We start from the raw sequence: 25,074 nt of genomic DNA, 5'->3' as shown, positions 1-25,074 counted from the left end.
GTAAACATTAAACACAGAATTTAATTTCACATTGTTGACTATTTTTTCGTGCAGTTTAAGCGACAAGTCCTCAGATATATTTTTTGAAAGTGTACAAATCCTCAGCTGTGAGTGTACAAATCACGGCCTCTGCACACTCTCGCTTTTGCTCCTCTCGGACTGATATATTGGGTGCAAGACGAACTTGAGCACTTGCAGGTCTGTGAGGCGGGGTCTCTTCAGAAATGACAGCCACTCTGGCCAATCAGAGTTCTCGCACTTTCACCGCCTCTGAGTGCGCCGGAGCCGGCAACAAATATGACCAGTCTCGCCTGGTGAACCAAGGTGTTACAAAACCAAATGACTTCTGTCCGTGGAGTAAATCTGCGTACTTGTCGCTGTATGTGCAATGTTAGCAGCTAAGTACTCTTATTGGAGAGGATCCGGCAAGCTTTACATTTTGGCTGACTCGAAAATTGGTTCTTAGCGAACTTATCTTATATTGAAAATGTGCTCCATGGACAGAAGTAGTTTGCATCCATTTTACCTTGACAGAAATGTGGCCTGGTCTGATCAACGACATTGTCTGATTGATCGTCTTTCCTGCAGATAGTAAAACACTACCTTTTCCAACCTGCTCCAGTTTTGATATGCAGATCACCGCACCCATCCACAAGGACTTTCATAAGGCACCAAAATATATATTAAAAATGAACCTCACCACATGACAATGTGGCAGTCTTCCTTTATTATGTCTGTCTGACTGGTCAGTTTTACTCCAGGAGATGAGCAAGGTATTATTTTGTGTTTTTAATTGACATTTCAATAGGTGTGGCATTGTTAGTTACAATTTTGAGTTGTTGTATCCAGTGTCTGCCACCTGAAAGCAGTGTTACTGGTTTGAATATCCAGCTTAACAAGGTTTTGCCCCAGTGACTATTTTGGAGCTCCAGCAAACAGCAGACATCATTACAGTGTGGTTGCAGCAAGCTGCTTCCTCGGTTATTCATGTAGGTTTTTTCTTCAATGTATCCAAGAGTCATTACTGTCAATTTCTTTCTAGCTTTCCTTTTTTTTTTTTTTTTTTTTTTTTTTTTTTATTATTTTTATTTCATTTCCTTGACTTACAGTAAGGCCTGGTGTACAACTTGGTTTTTGTCACTGTTAGTTCCTGTTAATTTCAAGCGTCACGTTTTCTTCATTCCTCAACTTAGTTCAGTCTCATTCTAGCTGCATACATGTCGCAGGCATTGCTGAAGTTTGATGACCATGTGAGGATTTTTCTGACACCTGCAGCAAACACGAGGCTTGCTGGGCCACTAGGGGAGCAGAGGAAGGTTTATCTAGGATGGCATGCCTCGCCTCCATCACCATGCCAATAGAGACTGCAGCTCTAAGCTCTCCGCTCCACTGCCAGATAAGCTGCACAGACAAAGAAACATTGCTGCCAGACCCTGCTCAATGGACAGGAGAAAGCAAGATATACCATTTATAACCATTGACAGTCTGCTCTACTTAAACTCTTTACTTTATAGTAATTTGTCACATCGTTTTTCAAGGTTGCAATGTTTTTGCACATGAGAGTATGGAGAACAACAGTATGTATTACATCCTTTTAGACTCACAATCGCAAGGGGAATGCTGTTATTTACAATACTAGTCTATGTGAATACCTTCTCAAGAATTTCCACTATTCAACATCTAGGCTCATTATCTGTGCTGCATGTGCACTGCGTCTATCTATATCCTAGTGGGATATAAACAAAGCTTTGAACAGAAAGCGAACAAATCAGCTTTCTCTTCGCTGCCGGCACAGAGGGCCACAAGGTGTCACAATGAATATGAAAAGGGGTTTATCACGTCATTGGTAAGGCCAAGCATAATGTTAGCTATACACTTAAATCCATTTGTACTTAATATTAAACGGGCTGATCTTCTTAATGTCTCTAGAATTGCAATAACATTTTGAGATGTATGGATCTGACCATGAAGGAAGTGCTCAAATTTAGTGTCATCAAACCATGGTTGTACTTAAGCAGCAGATAAAATGATGATTAATTCCACTTGTTTGTGTGAATGGTGGAATTAGTAGTGGAACTTCAGATGAGTAGGTGGTATGGAGCCGCTTAAAAAAAATTATGATAAAATAAATAAATAAAAATCCAAGGTGGCTTCCACAAATGTAAACATCAGGTGTTGAATCAATGAAATACGAAGTAAAAAAACAAACACATTCTTTGAATTTCATCCTGTGTTTTAACTAGTCACAAAGGTAGAGTGTGTTTAGTAACAAGTTTCCAAGGCTAGATTGTTATGTTGTTGTTTGCGAACTCAATATTATTTGAACATAATGCATAGTGCATTTCAATCATGACCATAGTTAGCCATGACTAAATAATTCAGTGTTGTCACAAATGTACTAACAGACCAATTGTACTATTCCATCTTCCACTATGGACAGATGAAAGGGGCCCTTTTAGTTGTCTAAGATTGGAGACCGATGGAGTAGCACTGTGTCAAATGTTTGTATTTATCAAGTTATATTAATTTTACATATTGGCTGGCTTGCTTAATTGTCCTGTTAAAATGGGAAAAACGGCAGAGACTGAAAAAATGGTCTGTACACTGTCCCTACGAATCCTTGAAATACATTTGTAGTGACATTCTGATTTCAAGTAATTATAAAGAAATGAAGATTTTAGGTAATATATTTGTCTTCATGTTGTCGTCTTGTTGTTTCATTAAATGTTGTTTTGTTCATTTCAAAAGGTCTAAATCTATTTGTGAAGACATATATGTAGATTCTTTGCATGTTCATCCACGTCTTCTTTTTATACGTCTGTATGCAGTATGTCAAGGTGACATTTTGTTTCCGCCAGTGATTTTGGGAACAGTGGCGGAGCTGTGCCCTTCTGCGTTTTTAATCGTGAGAAGTAAATCTCTCTCCAATAGCAGCTGTCCTTCTCTTCATCCGATGTCCGACCACAATGTGCAACTTGACTTCCGCGAGCAATGGACCTCAGTCATCGTAATCCCTCTTTCGGGATTGTCACGTTCAAATCCACCTTTGTGATGCGCTATGCGTTATCACTTTGCCACAATGTTTCCACATTGGTGTAAATATATTTGACCATGTGAGAGTTCATCTTTAAAAAGATTATTTTTCTCTCTCATTTTAGCTGTGGCGTTAACATGTAGCGGAAACCCTATATCAGAAAGAATAATAGGGGCAATAGTCGAATGCAATCCTCACTGCCTTTCCGAATGCTGAGAAATTTTGGTCGTCTTCGTAAGATAGCGCCACTAAAGACAGAAAGCTAAAAAATATATACGTCGCTTGTGATGAGCGAGTGAAAATACATATGGAGTAGACCATCCTAAATGGCAATTTTTACGATTTTCATGTGTCATAAACTGATTGATTCTTCATCATTTGGGTCTGAAACAATGTTTGTGCTTGTCTTGCAAGAAATGTCACGTTGGCCTTGGACACTTGCTGCCAGCTATCGCTGAGCTTAATCTTGCACTCAAGCAACCGTTAAGTAATTTCACTCCAGCAGACCACTTAATAGCTTCAGCTGATTCAGAGTTAAGCAATCCATCAGTCAGTTTTGCCGGATAGAGATGGACTTACTAATGAGCTTGAGTATGCGCTGTAATAGTATCTGTTGGCAGGACTATATAGTTACAACTGAGATGGCCTGGAGTAATGTAATGCATCAAGGTTGATTGTGGAACACAAGTGGGTTGGGATATGTGACAGCATGAGAAAAAAAAAAACAATCAGTATCTCATAAAAATCAGCCTGTTTACTTCTGGGCAATTTTAATTTGAAGTTGTATTGTTCCTCATGTTTCATGTCAGTACATTAAACTCCTGTATTAACTATGACATACAAGTGTGTATATATATATATATATATATATATATACACTCACTCACAAGTTTTTGTTCTCACTTTTAATGATAGCGACATTTTCATTGGGATTGGCGCAAAGGACAAGATTAGAAACCAGTATGTCAGAGAGACAGGGAAGGGGAACACAATGAATGAGGTTCATGGATGGACAAGAAGACAGAAGGTGTTAATAGGCAACACATTCCCACTCCCATAGCTTGATATATTGACGTTGGGAAGTGCTCACATGTTCCACAGCATATCCGTGGACAGTGCGTTGTATAAAATAAATACAGAGGTTGGGGTTAGTTTAGCCATCTTCCATCAGTATCTTTATGATTGTTATTTTGCTTTTGTATTTATGATTGGTTCTGGTTGGACATGAATTTTTAGCTGCTGCACCTGTCTAATAGCGGTAGATGGTCATGGTCACATTCAGAAGCAAGACTTCCGTCGGCCGTCTCTGCTGACAGGGTGTATATTTTACATGTTCTATTTATTTTACATGAGCATGTCAAGCATTGCAAACACCTCTATTTCATGAAGAAATATGTTTTACACGGACAACAGTTTACTGTCTGACAGATGAGTGCCTTAGTGAAAATAAGAATTGCTCTATGCGATTAACTTCTTGCAGTCATGCTCTATGTGTGCATAATACGTTAACTGAGACTCCTTCTAACCGCAGCATCAGCGTTTTCATCCGTCTAACTGGGATTCAGAATGTAATGACTTTTGGTCGTTTGTTCAACCTTGATGATAACTATAGGAATTGTAAACTTTAATTCACAAAAACCCTCTGTGTTTCCGAAAAAAGAAATGTGCCCTCAGACACAATCATACTTAGCTTCCGCTACCATTACAAAGGCTTTCATTTTCTCGCGGAATGCTGCTGACTAATACGTTTTACTTATACAGTATATATTCATGATACATAATAACTGGCCCAGAATGAGTTTTAAGAAAATGAAATCCACCTGTTTCTCACACTGACAAGCTTCCAACGGAAGATTACAAGAGGCTGCTTTGCCATTGCGTTATTTTATTTTAACAAAAAAAAAAAAGAAAACTTCTCCAAACATAGGCAACAAACTTTGTGCTGGGAAGTTTGCTTTGTGCTTACTGCAAGTTGTTTATGGATTAGAATCTGACTTTGGGACTTAAAAAGCAAATCGAAAAATTGAATAATTCATGACTGCTTTTTATTTTGCTTGAATGGGCTTTATAATGCTAGGAAATATGAGTACTGCTATTGACTGAAAGCTAAGGTGATAGTCGGAAATCATATTTTCTACACATTTTTAAACAGACAGCACTCTACACTTTCCTGTTGCTGTGAAAGATGACTCCACAAATTGTGATGATCTCTTTTAAACGCAGGTCTGATCATGCTAATTTCACTTGTATGAACCGTTACTGCAGATCATCAGGTGCAAACACAACTCATGCATTTGCATTGCTAGGATACCGAGCTTCTAATTGGAATAAAATGATTTGAACATTGTTATCTTTAACATCACAATCCCTCATCCAAACTCCATTGTTGCATCATGTCATGGGGGCGACTGTTTGGCAAAATGGAGTTATACATGAAGCTGTACACATAAATAAATAATGAAGCTGCTCCTCTGAGGTGGCTCGGGCATCTGATCCGGATGCCCCCTGGACGCCTCCCTGGGGAGGTGTTCCGGGCATGTCCTACTGGGAGGAAACCTCGGGGAAGACCCAGGACTCGCTGGAGAGATGATGTCTCCGGTCTGGCCTGGGAACGCCTCGGGATCCCCCGGGAAGAGCTGGAGGAGGTTTGTGCGCATCGAGAAGTTTGGGCTTCCTTGCTCCAAATGCTGCCTCCGCGACCCAACCCTGGATAAACATTATTGTTATCCCATGCATAACCCTACGCATTGCAGTAGAAGGCATGTGTTTAAATTGAAGGTCTAATCCGTCAATATGCAATGCTTAAGGCTGACTTCAGCACACAACGCACTCATGCGCACATGTCAGTATCTGTTTTATTAAAAGTGGGTAAATGTCCTCTTAAACTAGGTTGTAAAAGTGTACTTTGTATTAACCTGTTTTTTTTTTCTGATTTGGAAATGAATGAAATTTGACTCTTAAATATTCACACCCACTGAGCTAATATTCAAAGCTAAAATTACAGTCTCTGTGTAAACCGAACGTTATCAACGTTGTCCTATTTACATTCTTTTAATATAACACAGTTGGAATTTCATTGCGCACCCTGACATAAGTATTTTTGGCACCTTGGTTTCTCCCCATATGTATAGTGCAGCATCTTAATCAGGCTGTCAAAGTTCATCTGATCAGTAGTTGGTTCAGTAGTTTTTCAGGTGTGTCATTTCCTGTCTGACATTTGTTTATTTTACTTTCTGGGTGGGATGTCCTGTCAGTATTTCAAACATTTGGGAGTCCATCTCGGATTCCTTCTTCTTTCTCGTGTTTATATATCCTTCTGTCACTTCTTGTAGATAGTTTGACTTTGACTATTCTGAAATGAACGTCAAATTCCAGTCAACAATAGTATCTAAAGGTTTACTGGTTTCCATTGAAAAATCTTTGCTTTCTATTGAGATATGTTGATATATTCCTCCCTTCATTTGCAATGTATTCTTCCCTCCATCTTCTATGTGCCCCAAAATTTTGAGATTTCTCTGCGGGTGCAATTTTGCCTTCCCTGTTTCGTGATTTCTCTCTTTTTAAATGCATTGCCTGCCCTCCTGCCTTACAGCTCCACTCTGACTAAAGTGCTAGTGACAGGGAGGGCTGAGCTTCATCTACCCCTTCACTTACATTTTTAAAACTGCTCTTGCAATGGGTTGACATAACACCTTGTGCTCCCTGTCAACATAGCCACCCACTCCATTATAATCTAGCACAATGAATGTACGACTACTAATTTCCATGGTCATTTCAGAATACAATGTGTATAAATGTTCCTCAAATTAAATTCTAGATAGTTCATTCTGCAATGAATGTATTTTTTATTCGGCCAGATGTTGTAGGCAGAGCAAAATCATTACTTTCTGATCTTTATACCCATTCCTGGAATTTCCTGCTTGAACTAGGAGATTGACCATTGAAAAAGATTTGGTACCTCTCTCGAAGGCATCATTTGTAATATTATTTTTTTATGTAATTCAAATCGGGCAGGGATTCTGTTATTTAATTTTTTTGGGAGTGCGAGTTTCACATTTCTTGCTTAATTTGAATAGTTAATTTTCAATAATTTGATTGATCATGGAAAATGATTGATCACAAGGCTTGTACAAGGCTTTTTTTCAACTGAGCATCAGCAATAATTCTTTTTATTTCAAAGGGAGAGGCAACAATTCACGATCATTAAAATAGAAACGCGTTTTTTCTGCAGTCTGTGGCAGAAGAGTGACACACTACCTACCTCTTATATTGATTTTCTTGAACTTATTTTTGCTTGAAATCCTTCTAATGTTCCTTATTTAAAGAAAAAGAAACAGCCATCTTACAGGAAATATATATATATTTAAGGTATTTTACTAAATCTCATCTCTCTTCTATTTTGTGCGCATGCAAAACCTGAAGAAAACACTCTCTTCCAGGATGAGTCTTCTCTGACTCAGCCAGGATGAGATAAAGGCACTTAGTCTTAATAACAAGGTGAGCATGATTTCCCCAAAATCCCCATTGGCTGTGAATGCAAAGATTGCACATGGCTCTGGATGTTCGACAGCACAAACTGGCTCCTGGCCCATTTGTAAATTACAGCTTCAATCACTCTCTCAAGACTGCCTGTGGTGGAACGGTTCAGTCTGTTAGGCCCTTCTCTGTTTCCAAGATGAAGAAAACAGGTCTCTTCAGATCACCATGTTATTTGCCTTTACCAGCTGCTGTATTATTTACCTCACACCTACCCCTGTTTTACAACAGTCTCAAAATATTTAGCGTACAGTTTTTCAGTGCTTCCAGCATGTTGTCGCAGGGTTATAAATCAGGTACACGGATCGAACCAATATTGCCTGTCTCTATGTGACTACTGTATTTATAATATCTACCTCACAGTCTTTTTTTTAACTGCAGTTTAAAAATATTTTGAATACGCTTCATTTAACATCGTAGTTTCTAATCTTAAGCCCTCAAGGTTGAGTCAGTCCATGGTCACCTTGCTTTTTGGTGGTTGATGTGTCTTGATGGTTTTATTTATTTATTTATTTTTTTAGGAAGTTGTTTAGTTTTTAAAATATAATAAGTTGACCATTAAAACTGCACAGCATCTGTAGTAAGGAACTCAAGGCCATTAGAATGAAAGATGAAGTCATCTACCGAATCCATGTAGAGTGGCTTACTCATTCAAGCGTGGTTTATTTTGAGCTAATAGAAACTAGCATTTCGCATGCAATATGGAATTCTGCCTCCATTCTACTCACAACTACTTTCTGTCTGTCTTGATGGTATACCGTGTTTTCAACTAGCAACCACACTCATCAATTATTTCTGCAGTGTATATAAATATAATTCACTCTTTAATTCTTGGGTTTTGAGAGAAGATGCTTTACTGCTTTATCAAAAATGAAATGCCTTCTATAAAATAAAGTATTTTAGTTTTCTCATCCGACTAAAACTACAACTACTCTTACTTGGGGTGTAACGATTCATTTATTACATAGATGTACCGATTATATTAGGGCAGGTTGAAGTGGCCTGAAAATAAAATCTCCTGTTTTATTTTTCATCTATTTATATATTAATACATAGAGATGAACGTTATTCCCATTTCCCTCCTGGAATTAAAGTGCCACCTGTTACCACCTCATGTCGTTGATGAATTAAACAACACTGCTCCTGTCCCTAACTACCCTCAGCTTGCTGCTGATTTACTTGCAAGTACTGTTGTACAAATGAGACAAGACAGCTTGAGCCAGCTTTTTTTTTTACTTGTATGTACTTCTGTGGGAATCCTATTATCACTTAATGAGCCAAACATGCTAAACTCCTTCAAAAATAACTTGAACAACTTATTTAAGCAGGAGCACCAGTTCGCTAGTCTTTGACATCTACCCTTTCTTTTGGTACCACAGTTCACTTGACACATGTTCTGGTGAGCTGTGATGTCAGATTTTGACCTTTTTTTCCTTGGTTTATTCACCATGGTTAAGGTTGCGTGTACGTGATTGTTGTGATGCGTTGTGATGAGATCCTTTTCCAAATAATTGTTGCTCTTTGGGACACGTCCAACAAGCAGCCTTCACTGCTGTTGCGACTAAAGACACAATCACCATGTTCCAAGTCTAGTGCAGCAGATTAGCTGCTAGCGCAATGATTTTGCTGACATTTCAACGAATGATGCGTGGACTGGCGCCACCCGTCATCAGTGATGCGGCAAGGAATTTGGTTTACTCTACGTTGCATGCAGTGCTGGCTACATTTCTGACAGAATACAGGCAGTCTATCTGATGTCAGCCATCCTTCTTGATGGCAAAGCAATGCAGCCTCAATTGATCTACAGAGAGTCATGCATGTTACTCAGTTTTTGAAGAGCTACCATGTACATAGCATTTTCAATCTCAGAAAGAAGATAATAATGGGCTACATTTTGTCATCACTCCTTTGTTATTATAGACTGACTCAGTTCTGTGAAAGTGAAGCACAGAGGAACTCATTATCATGTACTTATATTTAATGTACATTTTTTCCCTCATAAAAACGTATTAGAATTTACTCAGTCTATTAAAACGATCCATCTTAATACAATTTAAGACATTTGTATGTTTCTTCCAGGTATTGGAAGAATATATCCATTTTAGAGAAAGAAATCATTGGCCACTTGGTCACATCATATAATGTACGGGTGAAAAGATTATTGTGATGATTTTATCAAGTTGGATTTACTGAAAAAAAAAAGAATGGAAAACCACCTAATGAGCTTAATGCATTCTTTTTTTTGGTATTGTGTAATTTTTTTGGGCTGTAATCTTATCAGAATATATCAGAAAATCTTGAAAAAAAAAAAGAATGTGGTTTATTGTTTTCAATCATGTGGAGGAATAGGATTGCGGTTCATAACATGTCACTTCATGGCATTAATTCAGAATGTTATGCTTACACACTACACTGGCAGTAATTTCCGTAGAACTGGTATGTAAACATCACCCCGTACATGGTTTAATCTGCTAGAATTTAATTTAAATAATAAGGGTATAGCTGGATTTGTCAAGGGAATGGTTTGGTTGATGGCCTGAGACAAATCGTTGTGTTTGACTTAATGCACGCATTTAATTCTTTGCACTTTATGCAGAGTTAATACCTTAGGGACAATCACTTGTTTCCCAGCTCCGTAGTAAAACTTTAAGCCGTGTCTTAGAGGCAATGATAATGTTCATAGTAGTTCTATGCTAGGCACATTTTCATTATATCAAATGAAATAATCAATTGACAAGATTAAATTGGCAGTAGCAATGCATGTATGCAATATTTAGTTAGGAAGCTAAGTGTAAAATTGAACTTGTTAATGCACATATTTAAATTATTAAAAGTGTTGTGTTTAAATGTTGATACATGTAACCAGATTTCTAAGACATGGCAGTTGTTCCAGAAGCTAGTCTCATGTTGTTTTGAATATTGTTTTAATACTTTGAATCCCTTCTGGATATTTTTCTCCATCTCTCCTTTTAAGAGCTTTTCTAACCACAAAACTATCTCCTAAATTAGAACGCTGTCTAAGTCTTTTCAAACACTGTGTGGTCCTAACAGGACTCTATATTGTGACACGTCACTGAACGGGGTCAAACGACATCATCACCTAACAAGTCATTTGATGAGCTTTGTTTGAATGAGATCAATAACATGTGTTGGTACATGAACTGACTATACACAATGTTGTGCGTAGAAGCAGCTCATTTTCAAAACTTAAAATTGTTTCCTGTTCCCAACAATTTGCAGTATCAATGTTTATGGGGATCCTTTCTTTTTGTTGGGTTTGCTCTCACTGTTGTGGATGTACATTTGGGCTCTGACTTTCCACCGACCCACATAGGAAATGAGGTGCTTTATCATCAAGATAAACATGCAGACTTGGAGAGCGAGAAGAAGAGGTGCATGAGGGGCGCTTACCAACAGCTCTTCAGTTCATGTGATGCTAGACTTTGTTTCAATGGGGCAATTTACTCTGTGACTCCCTGGATTATTGTTTCTTATGCATGTTGACAAAAGATGAATGGGCCAGTACGGGCAGTGATAGGATATCTTCTCAATCACAGCACAGTTGACACAGATATTTCTCCCTTTGCCAAGTCCCTGGTCATGAGTGTTGGGCTTTGTCAATTTGTTACAATGCCAGATGGATGAGTAAACTGATGGAAAAACAACATGATGCATTGTTTGAATAATAGACCTATCTAAACAAAGTAAAAGGTTTTATCCAGGGGCATTTTACCACACTTCTAAAAGCTCTTTGTTGAAGGCTTACAATCCCAAAGATGTAATAGTAACACTGGTTTATAGCTCCATTACTTTATTTGGATCATCATGCCAATGTGTGTTCTTCGAAAGAAAACAGAAGGTAGTAAATGTAGGTGCATAAGTCAGTTTCGTTGGCTGAGGAAATGTGGTGTTTAAGTATGAGGTTGAGCATGTCTTGTGATTTTATTCTCCCTTATTCTGAATCAGCATTGTGATGTCAGTCAGCAACATTTACTCTCACTCATATTCTCTCTGTGTTCCCAGGCTTAAGCCGTTGTTATCCAATTCTCCTCAGTCAGAAGTCCAAGTCATTGGAGGCCAACTGTGTTCATGAGGACAAAGGACCTGCATGGTTTTTGATATGCCATCAAAAAATAAATGTAAGTCTCTCGACAACTGTGAAGCAGGAGATAATGGACATCACTGCGTCTTGCATTTTGATTCTATCTAGGAAGTGAAAATGCTTGGAATTGAAGGGCGCAAACTGTAAGAATCTGTGACCTCCTTGGTGGGCATTGAGTGTTTGAGCATGGCATGACTGATGCAGATTATCATAGTGGGAGAAAGCCAATTACTCCGGTCATCATGGCAGCCTCTGGGCGCTCTTGCTGGAATAAAACACATTACATAATCTCTCAGCATTCTTTTGGCAGCCTTCTTTATTTCCTTCATGCTGATCCTTACATTCTCTGATCGTGCAGTCAATGGAAGCCCCTCATGCCCCTGAGCTCCATGACTCAGACCATCTTCTGCTCCCCAAAGCAGGGAAGTCATGCCTCATAAAGGACTAGATGAATTGTCTTCTCAAACTTTTCAAGTCTTTTTACCTCAGTGTCCTTGATTATTTATAGAAAGGAGTATATAGTTGGCTTCAGCATTGACCTCAGATTCAGTCCCACATTCTGTCAGTAAAAATATGTATTTTCCTTTTAAACAGATTGGATCGAAAGGTGCAGACAGCACAGTCTTGCATGACAGTGTTTTGGTAGGATGCACAAAGACATCAGGTCAAGTGGAGCCGCAGGTAAGAAGTAGACATGTCCTTTAGCTTAAGTTTAACAGGAGTCACCCCTTGTTCTGGAGTGTCTGGCTTGTGCTGTCTTCAACTTTAAACCCACAATTAGCCTTTCACTTTTACTGGAAATCTTACAGATTTAAAATAGTTATGCAGTGACTAACTATCGTCCACTTTCTTTCAAGTGACCACAAAAAAATGATCAATATTCCACAGCATGATTTAATACACCTATTTAATTGATCATTTATTTATTCTTAGGGACTTAATGTAATGTTTCTGTACTTTTCTGGACATGGCCACTCACAGATAGAGATCCTGATCCGCTCACATACCTTTAGACAGAGCAAGACTAAATAATTAAACCGTCATTAATGACTCATTCTTGCAAATGGTCTGGTTCTTGTATCTGTCTTCTGTCTGACTCATACTGTCCAGAAAAATGAATGGTAATCCTTCATTACAATAGATATTTAATCTGGGAAAGAAAGAGTGTAGTTGATACAAGAAAGTTTAGTTGATACAAGCACATTTTTATGGTGAGTTGATGACAAAAAAACTGTATGCCTTCCCTGAAAATGTAGAAGGAAGCTATTTGTTTGCTTTCTAAGTGAATGCCTTTACGGAGGAATGTAACCCGCAGAGGCACTTTCAAACCAAACATCACAACTTTGATGCGGTTTATCTCCTCGATTCGGATCTGCTCGCACAGGAATCATAAAGAAGTGTTGTTCATTTTACTGGGAACCCTGCAGTGTTGAAACTTTTTTTTGGTAAATGCAGTTTTGTGTTTATTTTACATACTGCTGTGAAGCTAAAACAGTTTTTGTCAAGACTGATTTCAGTGATTGATCTGTGATGTGTGTGTGTATATATATATATATATATATATATGGGCCTAAGTCAATCTTTTCTGCAGCTCTCATATGGCATGATATTGAGGTTGATCCACTGATAATGAAACCTTAAGGTCTGCTTTACTCGTCTTTGTATGTAACATTTTGTTCACCGTTGTCTGCACAGTCGTCTGCACCGATGTCTGCAGTAACTTCTAAATTTGCCTTTGGCGAGTTTAATTATCTGGCTACCTCTTTCCATTCATTCAGGATCACTGGACAGTTTAAAGATGTCTCAGGTCAGATTTTGAGATGGTCAATCTGTTCTGTTTCTACCTCCGTGTTCGTGGGTAATTAAAACTTGAATTAAGGCTATTGTATTCAGCGGAAACTAATTTTGTCAGCCTTTCACAGACCAAAGGAAAGGGCGCGGGCTGTGATAGATGATTTGGTTTAGCCTCTCCCTCCCCTACTGGACTGGATGAACTAATCAAATTCTGCTGACACCAACCCCCAATGCATGGCTCTCTGCAATTGGACTGGATGCAATAACACATTCAGCTGACACCATAATCTGATGCAATATAGAAGATGCATTGTTTGTGTGTGGACATGTAAAGCACAAGAAGTATAAGCAAAGAATAAAGCAAAAACGTTTTCATGTAAGAGCTAAATCCTCGAGCTCTCCGTGGTCAATGTGATCCGTGCAATTCAATCTTTTTCTACCAGTGTGCTGCGACACACCAGTGAAGGGTGAGAGGTTTTTCTGGTGTGCCCGAAATTCTCCGACTTATAATTTATCTGGAAACATTTACTAAAATTTCGACAAAGCACAATTGTGTTTTGGCCAAGTGGTAACTGGTGAATGGTGTGATATAACCAAAGTACTTTTACTGTAAGAGGTTCCTTTTTTTTTAAAATCTTGGTTATGAGCACCGCTGCCTGGGTGCAGCTTTGCATTGCTGTCTCTATGAATGGAGCCCACTGGAGCAAATTTAGAAAATATGTGCTTTGTGGTTTGGAACACAAAATCTGTGTTCTCATATTTTTTTTTCTCTGAAAAAACCCTCCTCAATGATAAACAACATGAACTTAAGTTGACAATGTCATCTCAAAGCTTATTTCTAGTTGTTCATCACAGTACATTGGTCTCTGTTTTTATTTCAAAGAGCCCTGTAAATACATATGTTTATAATTTATGGCAATGCTCATTGTTTTTACAGGAACAAAAATGTGTTTTAGCAGCAGAAGTAATCAGATTTCAGATTAAGCTGTCACTTATCTCTTTTTTGCACAACGTGTGCAATGTTGATAACCTTGTGTTAACACCTGGAAATTTGGCATGCTGGACATGGATATCTGGACTTCTGATTATGTTGACTGAAGAGCTTGTACCTGTGTAAAGCCTGTGGTGCTTTTGTTGGCAGACTGGTTACCTGCTCCAACCAGACAAAATACATGTTATTTTGGGTTTCTCATTCGATCCCATGTTTTGTGCTACAATATTTTTAATTGGTCTTTCTTACATTATCATGTCCACACAAGACCATTGTTCTTGTCAGCCTCAGGGACCAGGGGCATCCAGCGGCCGAAGATGGATGAAAGACCGCAAGATTAAAGATTCACAGGAGAATGCAAGCTCTTTGTGCGATGTGGAATCGTCTTTTCATACCCATGTGTTAACAGTAGATAGAGTTTATAAAGAGGTCAAACTTTGTTATGAAGTCACCACTGGGAGGTTTTCAAAGCATCTCCTTTAAGACTTGGCGCCTCAGAGGATAACGGTTTGAAGAGTAGAATACATCATTAAAATGTTTGACCTGTTAGCAAGTTGAAGATGGAGATGACGGCGGGACATGGAGGTGTGAACTACTTTGATTCAATTGAATTCTCTGCTTTTCTTGCTACATGTTTCAGCAACGCCTTATTTTTCAGCAAGCCTTTTTGGTTTCTTGTCACATCTTCAAGTCATTAAATTCATCCCAGAAAGAATGCACCGAAACATGGCGGGACATTTAGAAGTGCAGTTAATGAGGTGTGACTTAAGCTGGAAGTCACCTCAACCTTTCTTGTCCAGATGATCATTTTCTTTCCGCTAGTGAGGGAACGGGGATGAAGAGAAGTGAAGAGGAGAGGATTGGTAATTAGAAAACGAAGTAGGATGGGGGATCTAAGTCAAATGTGGTTAGAGAGAATGCAGGGGACAGGAAATGTCCTTTCCTGTGGGACATATTGCTTTGCTGAATGTCTTGCTCAATGCAGCCCTATGAAGGTACAAACTCAAGCGACTATCACCCCCGCAGATTGATGTCGGGAGACTGAAGCAGAGACTCCTGCGGTCCCTTTAAACCAAACCTTTCGAGATATCATCCTCTCTCAATCCAAAATGCTCAGCAGGGAATCTGGCTGACCCCTGTTGTTTGACTTGAAAGGGTGTATTGATACAGGGAGATGCTCTCTTGCCCAGTGAAAACACCACTGTGTGATTTAGAAAATGACTTATTTAAGTCAGACAAACACCACCAATTACTCAAGGGGGCAAATGGCCCTGCTGTTTTAGATTATAGTTTATGTGCCATTTGTTTGGAGTACTTGCCTTGTACACAGTGCTCTTAAATTCATGCCAGAGTACAGTTTTCAAACGTTAATATAAAGGTTGATGCGTGATTGATTCGTGTTATGATATCATCAGCATTGCTGATTTGATGTTGTGGTGTTGCAAACTACAATGTAAGACTGGGGGAAACTGTTTAATGGTGTTGCAAATTCAACTTAAAACGTGGATGATACTATCGAAGGCACTGAGCATAACACACAGAAGTGGTGGCTGCGGTTGGAGATTGTTTGAAAAGGTCACTGCTTTGACAACACCTTATTTATCTGACAACCCAAGCTAAGTAACGGATGAATCCAGTTGTCATGTCGAAGTAGGTCCACGGATAAATTACAAGACAAGAAAGTCACTGCGACAACTAAGGAAGCCAACCACGTTCCAAGCTGTTTCTTTGTTCGGAAATTAAAGTGAAAAAATAAATCCACTGAATTATTTCGTGCACTGAACCAGCTCAATTACACAAGGTCAATCGCATCTCTGACCTTCAGAAAAAGCGTCAGCATGACTCTCATGGTTGCACCGCAGCTTCTCGATTTGCCATTTAAGCAGTAACTTTGTATAAGAATCGCTGTATTGTAGCTGTTTTTGGAAATGACTTCACTTTCATTGTATCCTTTAAGAAGCGGTGCATTCTTCTTTTCTTTTTTTTGCAAGATATGCTGTTGAATAAAATGCAATTTTTTGTTATTTTTTTTTAGAAAACCCATGTATATGATACATCATTTTGATTCATAGATGTTAATCACAAGTGTTTATATTTATTTGTATTTTTTATTGTATTTATCAAGTATTTTTATTTATTTGAGTCGCGTCAAAGTCAGTTTATGTAACTGTAAGTGACAGAAAAGCCTCAAACATGTTCTTGCATGTGCCATGACCAGCAAGCAGGCACACTAGCCATATAAGAACTTGATTCAGATGTTGTGCTCCACTTAGCAGGCCACAGAAAGAACATCATTATTAGAAAAGGAAAAAAAAAAATCAAGACATTAGACAAACATCATTCCCCTAGGACACTGAAATTGAATGAGAGCGAGCGCTGGCTGTTACTCATTACTTGACGCTGACAGAGGTAATTGAATTTTGCCAGTAAAACATTTGGTTTATTTATAACTGGCTTCTTTTGATGAAATAGTGGACAGAGCAAATGGCAGCAATCAAATTGGTGGCTTTTCATTTTCATGTCAAATGAGAAATAACTCCTTGATAATAACACTGTCTGGGTGTGTTTGTTTGTGGTCAAATAAGTGTTTACTCTTTCTTAAATCTAATCACTGAGATGAAACAGTGAAGTCAACATGACAAAGTAGTTATTTTCTAATAGTAGGAAGAGATGTTTTTATTGTGTTGACTGTTTTCTTGGTCAGTAATACACCACTTTTGAGGATGTTGAAATACTGAGATTGAATAAGCTACGTGGTGGAGCTGATGAAATACATTTTTAAACATTCAACAATGGTCATTTGTGGGAAGCTGAATTATTGTATTGTGTTTTGTGTTCGGACTATCAACAGCACACAGTTCCGTGTTTCTCTGTAGAAAAGGTCTTCCAAAAATACATCCTTTTTGAAAATGAACACAAACAGGTCATTTAATGCTTTGCTGAAGTTACTATATGTTTTTGTATTCTGTCAATGCATGCTTTCTACTCAGAATTTCAGACTCTTTGGACCAAGCGTATGTTGTGACTGAGCTTTTTTCACTCATTTGAGAAGTAACCTAAAAAGCCATGTGCACTGAGCGTGTATGAGTTGCTGCCAGTGGGGATGTCCTCTGCCTGACACCCTTTGGCTGATAATGGTGTTTATCATGTGTAATTAACCTTTCAAAACTCAGTCACTATTGACTGAAGACCCCAAAGCAATTTATGTCCGTTTTATTGATAGCAAGTATGACTTACTGTAGACTTGTTCTTCAGTTTTCTGCGAGAGTAGTTGCAGGCTGTTACTCTGTACGGTCTGGGCAGAGGTCTTGGGCAACTGCTGAGAGGGTGTGTGGATTATCATGATGCCTTTGGCTTAAGGAGACCACACACAAGGAGTTTCCAAGTCTGAAGTTAATTTTCTTTTTAATATGTCACAAACCCCACACATGAAGTCTGCTTTTGATATTTTCCTGGTGTGCACAACAGTCTCGATGGTGTAGAGCATACACATAATGATTCTGCCTCACCATTGATCAAGAACGTGTTAAAATAAGAGGTCCAAATTATGAGCTCGTACACGCCGAGTTCCATTTTATCAATCAAAACAGTTTTATCTTGTGTTTTAAATGTGTTTTAAAATGGAATCTTTTGTAGATGATGTGGTGCTGTTGGCTCCGTCAAGCTTACACCAAGCAAAAGAGTTCAAGTGCCTTGGTGTGTTCATGCGTGAGGGAAGCTGGAGTATGAGATTGACATATGGTTCAGTGCAGTGTTCTCAGCATGAAAAAGAGCTTTGCTAAAAGGCTAAAACTAATTTGTCTTTGGGTAGTGACCAAAAAAATAACATGATTTGGATACATGCAAACTAGTTGCAGTATATCCGCAGGGTGGCTGGACTGGATGAGGAGCAGAACTGCTACACCCCTATAATGAGAGAAGCTTAGCTATCTTTTTCTGATCCACATTTTGTCACCTTTGATCTGATGCCGATAGCTGAATTTGAATATGTCGCTATCGATTTTGCTCAATTATTGTCATTGTTATGGATAATAAATCCTGGGAAAACAGATTTTTTTCATGTACTCTGTGTTCCAACTGCCTTGTAACACAATGCAAGTTTAGTTACTGATTTACACGTTAATATTTGTTGGACAATCTGCCCTCACCAAGCCACCCACAGTAGGATCCAAGTCCCTACTGTGAGCGAAATATACCCCATTTACATTGTATATGCCTAGAGTAAAGTGAACTGTGATGTATACCACACTGTATTTTTCTGAAGGTGGGTTAGCATTAACCCCAAACTCCATCTATTTAAGGAAATGTGCTTACTAAAAAGTCAAATGGTACGTGGAGGGCTGACTTGGGCAGCGTTAACACCGCAGTGGTGTCTGTAAAATGTTTTCTCGGCTACTGAAATTTTCTCGGGGCAGGGCTACCGGCCATTTCCGCTGACAGCTCCTGACCTCTGATATGTTGCAGCTGCCTGTTGATGTTGAGGATATAATACTGGCATAACTGTAAAAACATTCATATTCACATTCAGAAGTATATTCATTTTAAAGTGCAGGTGAACACATTAGCCATGTTCTTAGATACAGCATATGAAGTGTTTTTTGAAAGTATTAATGTGTAAATGCTTTGTTGTTTATGTGTTCAATATAAAGCTTGTTTGATATTGAATTTACCGACACCGGCTCCACTGAAAACGACAGACTCGCATGGATGCACAACTGTTATATGTTTGTCTCCAACATCACCACTTGGGTATGATTAAATATGATAGTTAACTACGTGTAGAGATGAGAAATTCAATGTTTCCTGGATACAACTTGAAGAAACATTAGAAATATGAATAAATCATAATTTTGACTTTTTTTTCACAATTCTTAACCTCCATAAATGGTCATTTTTCATTGCCATGGTGGATGGTTTAACTTTGACCAATAATAATTTGTTGATGCTCCCTAACTGATGCTGGGTTGTTGAATTACCACAATCAGCGGAACCAAGTGGGGAAGATTCCCCAAGTGGGGAATCCAACATCCAACAATTTTTGTGTTTTGCAGAGGAAGCAGCACATCCCACAAAGCAATCCATATTCATACTTCTTTAGAGTGCCAGTAATGACCTTAACTAAATGGGAAATGATCTGATCTGAGTTTTCACTGACCAGAAAAAGTTGCTCCCACTCACTGTATCACCAAGCAACATTCATGGGGTCGGCTATTTTACTCTTCAGTCACTTGGCCAGTACTTCTTTTCAGCTCCTGGAATCACATACGAAGAAAATGGATTTGTTACGTCTGACCGTGTTTAGCTTCCTCAACAACATTACGGCTAGCCATGATGCAAGTCACAATCGACCTGTCTTTATCCATGAAGCACTTATCAGACGTGGAGGCAAGCAGCTCGAAGCGATATGAACATTTGATCAAAAAGACAAACAAAAACCAGTCACACAATCAACAAAGACGTCATCTTTCACTCTCCTCCACACAAACAGCTCAGCATTAATAAAAATAATACCCGGACAAGTTGATGAAAGGTCGTTGTTCATGTTTACTCAGAACTACTGTGAAATTTCTAAACGCTGTTAAGAAGCATTTGAATCAAATACATTTGTTTTTACTTTTTTTTTTTTTTCCAAATCATGAATAAAACAAATAGCCTCACTTGTCTGGAGATGCCATGCCTATACATACCTCAGGCACAGACAAGAGTGAGTTGCTCATCCTTTTGGAAAATGAGGTTACATGTGGGTATTTGGAGAATAAACAGCTTTAATGGATCGATGCCAGGCAACTAGAATTTCACCATAGGCATGGAGCTCCTTCAGCCGAGAGGATGATGGGAATGCCTCGCATCACAATCTGCATTTTAAGCGATTGGATTTCAGCCGATTACCACTCTTCTCCTCCTCCAACCGGCGGAGCTGCAGAATGACACCTTGAAAGCGCAGCTGTCAAAAGTTTTGGGGAGGAATTTCTGCGTCGATCGCTTGGCTGCACCGAGAGGGATGTCGAGGAAATGACAGTTTAGGGAAATGTGTCGATGACGGCTGGAGACGGGGGGTAGAGAGAGAGTGGGACAGAGTGAGAAAGAGAGAGAGAGCGATGTGAGCAGCCGGCGACGGCAGCGTCCCTCGTCGAAGCAGTTCGTGTGTTCGCCGCGCGTACGCGAAGCGAACTAGTATTCAGTCTCCGTCGTGAGGGCGGGCGCGTCTGCCGCAGCTAAAAGGTCCCGTTTCGACCGACTGCTCTCATTGCAGTCCAGTCTGCCGAGCAGAGCGGGCTGGATCAGCAGCACAGCCTCCCTTCTCCATTCAAGGATTTACTTGTACTCCTTCAGCAGGGGACCAGCGGAACCGAATCTTGCTCTCAGTGGACAATGTTTCTCTTGCAGTACACAGGTAAATTGCCTCAAGTTTTACCTTTAATCTCTCTTTATTTCCCCCTCTTTCACACCTTGATATCACTTCTTGTGCTGCCACGGACTTGTTTTGTATGTGTATCCAGCCTGACTTGGCGCGTTATGAAGCATGATCTGAGGAGATGAAATAAACATCAGCTTACAGATGTTCGAGTTGTCGGGCGTTTACTTGCGATAACGGCAGGGTCTGCGCTGTGTTCCCAGCTCCAGTACTGGGTGTGCAGTGCCATGTCTATAAGCATAGTAAATGTTTGATTCCTGGAGATGTTGACGGTCACGAAGACACGCCTTGTAGAAGGGATGAAGTTTATGATAATGGATGAAATCTATGATGATGTAGTAAAGGAGCACGCGTCCACACGTCCTGCTCTGTCTCCTGTGTTCCGGCTCCGGATCGGACATTCTGTATTCTTGCCATGCTTTATGAAGTGTTTCATCTATTTTTAAGTTCTTGTCTTCTTCCATTTCCAGCATTGTGAGGTATAAAGGCGGTCTATCTGGCATTACGTGGTTGAAGCGGACCTTGTTTGTTTGTGATGCGTTTAGGTGGCCAAGATCAGGTCTTTGTTCAGTAGCAAATGATCAAATGTAAGATATATATATATATATACAGTGGCTTTCTTTTAAGCAGTGAGCATTATAATAACATTTTTCCTGAAGCCTAAGCCACTGAATGATCAGTCATGAAATTAAGCTTATCTCATCCATCAGATAGAGTAAAGAAACAAATAGTATTTCCTTAAAGTCAACAGTGGCCTCTGCTGCCACAATTCGGACCGGACTCCGAATATACAGGTATTATTATAATTTGTAACTGTCATCCGCAATTACTGGCTGTAAATTTATAACACGTAATTCTTCCGGCAGTGAATCTGATTTGTGTTGAAATGAATTGTGTTCTGTACAAATGTCTCCAAAGCCAGATGTTGGATCTTTTCTTATTTAAAAAAAAATCTGCAGTTTCACATGTAAGTTTTAAACTTATCAAGCTGCTACATCAGCATGCGTCCTCATTCTTGTGGTACATTGATACGGAACGTGTCGCCCACGTTCGCCGGCTAATGTTAATTGGACGTGTGCTAATTACTTCATAGCTGTGTGACTGTTGAATAGAAATAAAGGCATGTGTTGTGCTGAAGCCTGTCACATAATTAGTATTGGACTAATTAGATGCTTAAGCATCGCTGTCCATGTTTCAGGCAGGATGTTGAAATGCAGCACATCAGCAATGATTCAACTAGATCTCTTTCTGAACAATTGTTAAGTGAACACTAAAACTTTTGTTATGACTGTTTGTTGTTTTGGCTTTGCTTTACATCAATGACAGTTCCTTATATTTGTCTGTCTACATGTTTAGCAGTGTTTGTGATCGTGTCGATTTCTGCTACTATATGTTTGCTCCTTCAGTTCAACTTCAGCTACAATGACAATGGTTCACACAGATGAGATGTTTTATTCAGATCAAAAGCGTGATCTTGTGCTCAACATCAGACATGTCAGTCAGCAAGTCAGTTATTTCCATGGGTTGAGATGCTACCAACACAAAGCAGTACATTTTTAGCATGGTGGAGAACGTAATGTAATGGTATATTGGAGTTATATAATGGACCACAGATAAATGCTTTGGCCATATTCCGTCATCTTCCCAACCCTAGCAGAAGTGACTTGGGTTATTGAATTACTCTGCTGTAATTTGTTGTTAGATATATCCCAAATATTTGTCAATAAAGTTGCAATTAAAAAATGTGTTTATCTGTCAGCTGTGGCTGGACCAAATGCAGTTTTTCAGAATACTAAAGATTATTAATTGGCCCACACTAAAATAATGGATCTATCTGTGATGTATTCCTGTAGGTTTTTTTTTGTCTGACAATCACAACCTTATTGCTCCCTACCAGGAGAACACTTTGCAGTATTTTTCAAAACATATGCAAATCCTACTTAATTGTAGTTTCACAGAAATCTCCCATAGGTGTTTTGCTTGCTCGAGAAATGTGAGTTGTAAAGGTCAGCACATATCAATTGTGTTCTGTCTGACCTTTCCCGTTTGAATGAAAGCACCTGCCTTTTTAACTCTGCTATGCTTTTGTCTGTAAACGTCTTCACATTTTAAATGAATATTAGTAGCATGTTGGAGCAACTTGTACTTCTATACAGTCTGTGTAGTCATTGTTTTCCTTGTTCGATGTGTCCGCTGATAGTTCTGCCGGTCTCTCCTTTGTTTATCTAGAAGCACAAGTACATTGTAAATCAAATTGAGTCGCGTTGAGTGCATCCTCATGACAACTGGGAGAGGAGAGGTTCATCGAGTTTTTAAATGACCTTTCAAACAATTCTGGCCCCTGATCAATCAGTAGAACATCTTTATGTTGCTTTTAATGGTGCAGGGAAAGAAGAGGCTTCGCTCATATCTCCTCTATGCATAATATTTAAAGGATGCTCACAGAGTGCTTGAGATGGGGCTGTAATATTTCAGCTCACTTGGGATTTGCAGGATCTCACTGCAGAACAAATGAGGGCTCGGCATGAGGAATACGACTGTACAATGCCCTGTGATTTGGCACTTTTCGCAAACTCAAATTATAATTGGTTTAGCTTGACAATATGTGGTCTTGAGTAATTTGCATGGCTGCGGCCAGAATGTCATGGTAACATGTCAGGGGGAAAATAAGATGAGCTGGTGGAAATGTGGTTACCGAACGGGTGATCCGTCGGTTGAGTTGAGCAGGCCTCGTCAACGGGAGTCTAAATTTAGCGTGTGTGCAGACAAACCATTGGGATTGGAAGTGGGTTGAATCTAGCGCTGCAAATAATTGGATTTTTAATGAACGCATGTCTAAAAAGTGCTCAATTATTTAATGAACAGGCAAGTTCTCAGAACTAGTTCTTACCTACTTTGTTACACTGAACAAGCATTTTAGCAGTTACTGGTAGAATGCAATAAAAAGAAATATCTTTCTTGTAGTTTTAGTGTTGCTTGGCCGATTTCCACTTTAGGTTGTGAGTTGATTTGTTCATGACAGAGAAGGTGAAGCTATTCTTTCAACACTCGGTCGTGGTTTAAAAGGTGGAGACCTGCTCCACAGATGGTTAGTGAGCGCTGAGGGTTGGGAAACGCTGACAATGCGAGTCACACTTCACTCACAAAAACTTTCCACCGTAGGAAGAAATCCTAGCAAAGTGGGCCCCTATTCTGCTTGCGCGCTAGGGAGAATCCGAAACCCATATCAAAGCAGATGAGTATTATTCCTATAAACATCTGGGTTCTCATTGGGATTTCTTAAAAAAATACTGCCCAGTGTTACCACTGTCACCTGGACTGAATTAGGCCAGTGTGGTCGAACAAGGGTAACCAGCATTTGTTTCACCCTGAGGACTAATTTATGTGACTTGGTTTATTTAGTACCGTGTATGAGCATGTGTTTCACTCATGGTAGTACAGTGTGAGAACTCATGAATGCTGCCCCTGCAATGCTGGAAGCCTAATTCGGTGTCAATATTAGCCAGAAGAATGACCATGACAATGACACCCTGAGAGTGGTTTCTGAGGTTTTCGAGATGTTGTCTAGAAAGGAAGAGACGTATGGTGGTGAGTTTGCATCTAAAACCTGTATGAGATCTTGTGAAATAAGTGTTTAATCTCTTACCCAAAAATGATCTATGAAATGTGTGCACAAACTTCTGAAGATCAGCCGAGTTAGCTGAGGAAGCCGCTCCAGTCTCAACCATGCATGAGGAGCTGTTAAAGCTCGGCAGTCTGCAGCCAGCCTTCTGGAGACTCCAACCATATCAGTGACAGAGCTCTTCATTTCTAATCACTTTCTCGATGAGCAAGCACCACACGGGGAAACCTTGAAATCAGAGTTAAAGACCCTGCAGCAGAAAGTTCACTTGCCACATGATTGATAATCCACGTTTTTCTCTGCTTGCTCCGTTTGAGCGTTGTTTGAGCCTGGATTGTGGTCGAAGTGCTGCCGTGTTAAACCCTGCTGACATTCTCTTTAAGCTGCAGAGAAAACATAAGCCTTGGGAAGAAAGTAGATTATGCTGTTCACTTTGAGATTTGGGATAGAACTTTTCTACATTTTTCCCTGTACAAAGACTTAAAACCACAAATGTCTGCTCAAGTTTTCATCTATATCAAGAAGCAAAATGAATGGCCTTCTGCCCTAAGTAAAATGTCAGGTTTATTTTCTTGCCCAA

The 25,074-nt window shown here is 39.3% G+C and overlaps 1 protein-coding gene and 1 long non-coding RNA gene across 8 annotated transcripts in view; one reads left to right on the top strand and one right to left on the bottom strand.

The window, feature by feature from the left end:
* The window catches only part of enox2 (ecto-NOX disulfide-thiol exchanger 2), a 149,243-nt gene that overhangs the window by 11,262 nt on the left and 112,907 nt on the right, over window positions 1-25,074 (top strand). For 2 of the 7 annotated variants that reach the window (XM_053878316.1, XM_053878320.1), the window contains exon 1: window positions 20,333-21,666. The exons of 1 other annotated variant lie outside the window; for it this stretch is intronic. Coding sequence is in view for 2 of the 6 variants with exons in the window: in XM_053878314.1 (XP_053734289.1) it covers window positions 12,320-12,353 (34 nt within the window). In the remaining 4 variants the exon portion in view is untranslated. Of the gene's footprint in view, window positions 1-11,593; window positions 11,710-12,266; window positions 12,354-20,331; window positions 21,667-25,074 lie in introns of those variants that run through there. 4 more of the 7 variants (XM_053878314.1, XM_053878317.1, XM_053878315.1 and 1 more) reach the window with 4 other exon arrangements.
* LOC128766857 (uncharacterized) lies at window positions 16,684-21,176 on the bottom strand. The gene is made up of 3 exons (XR_008416027.1): window positions 21,015-21,176; window positions 19,613-19,709; window positions 16,684-17,773 (listed from the first exon to the last, which is right to left on the bottom strand). It is a non-coding gene; the product is annotated as an uncharacterized LOC128766857 (long non-coding RNA).

The sequence above is a fragment of the Synchiropus splendidus genome, chromosome 11 (assembly GCF_027744825.2).
Source record: "Synchiropus splendidus isolate RoL2022-P1 chromosome 11, RoL_Sspl_1.0, whole genome shotgun sequence".
Taxonomy (NCBI): Eukaryota; Metazoa; Chordata; class Actinopteri; order Syngnathiformes; family Callionymidae; genus Synchiropus; species Synchiropus splendidus.
This window is presented reverse-complemented; position numbering and strand designations above follow the sequence as displayed.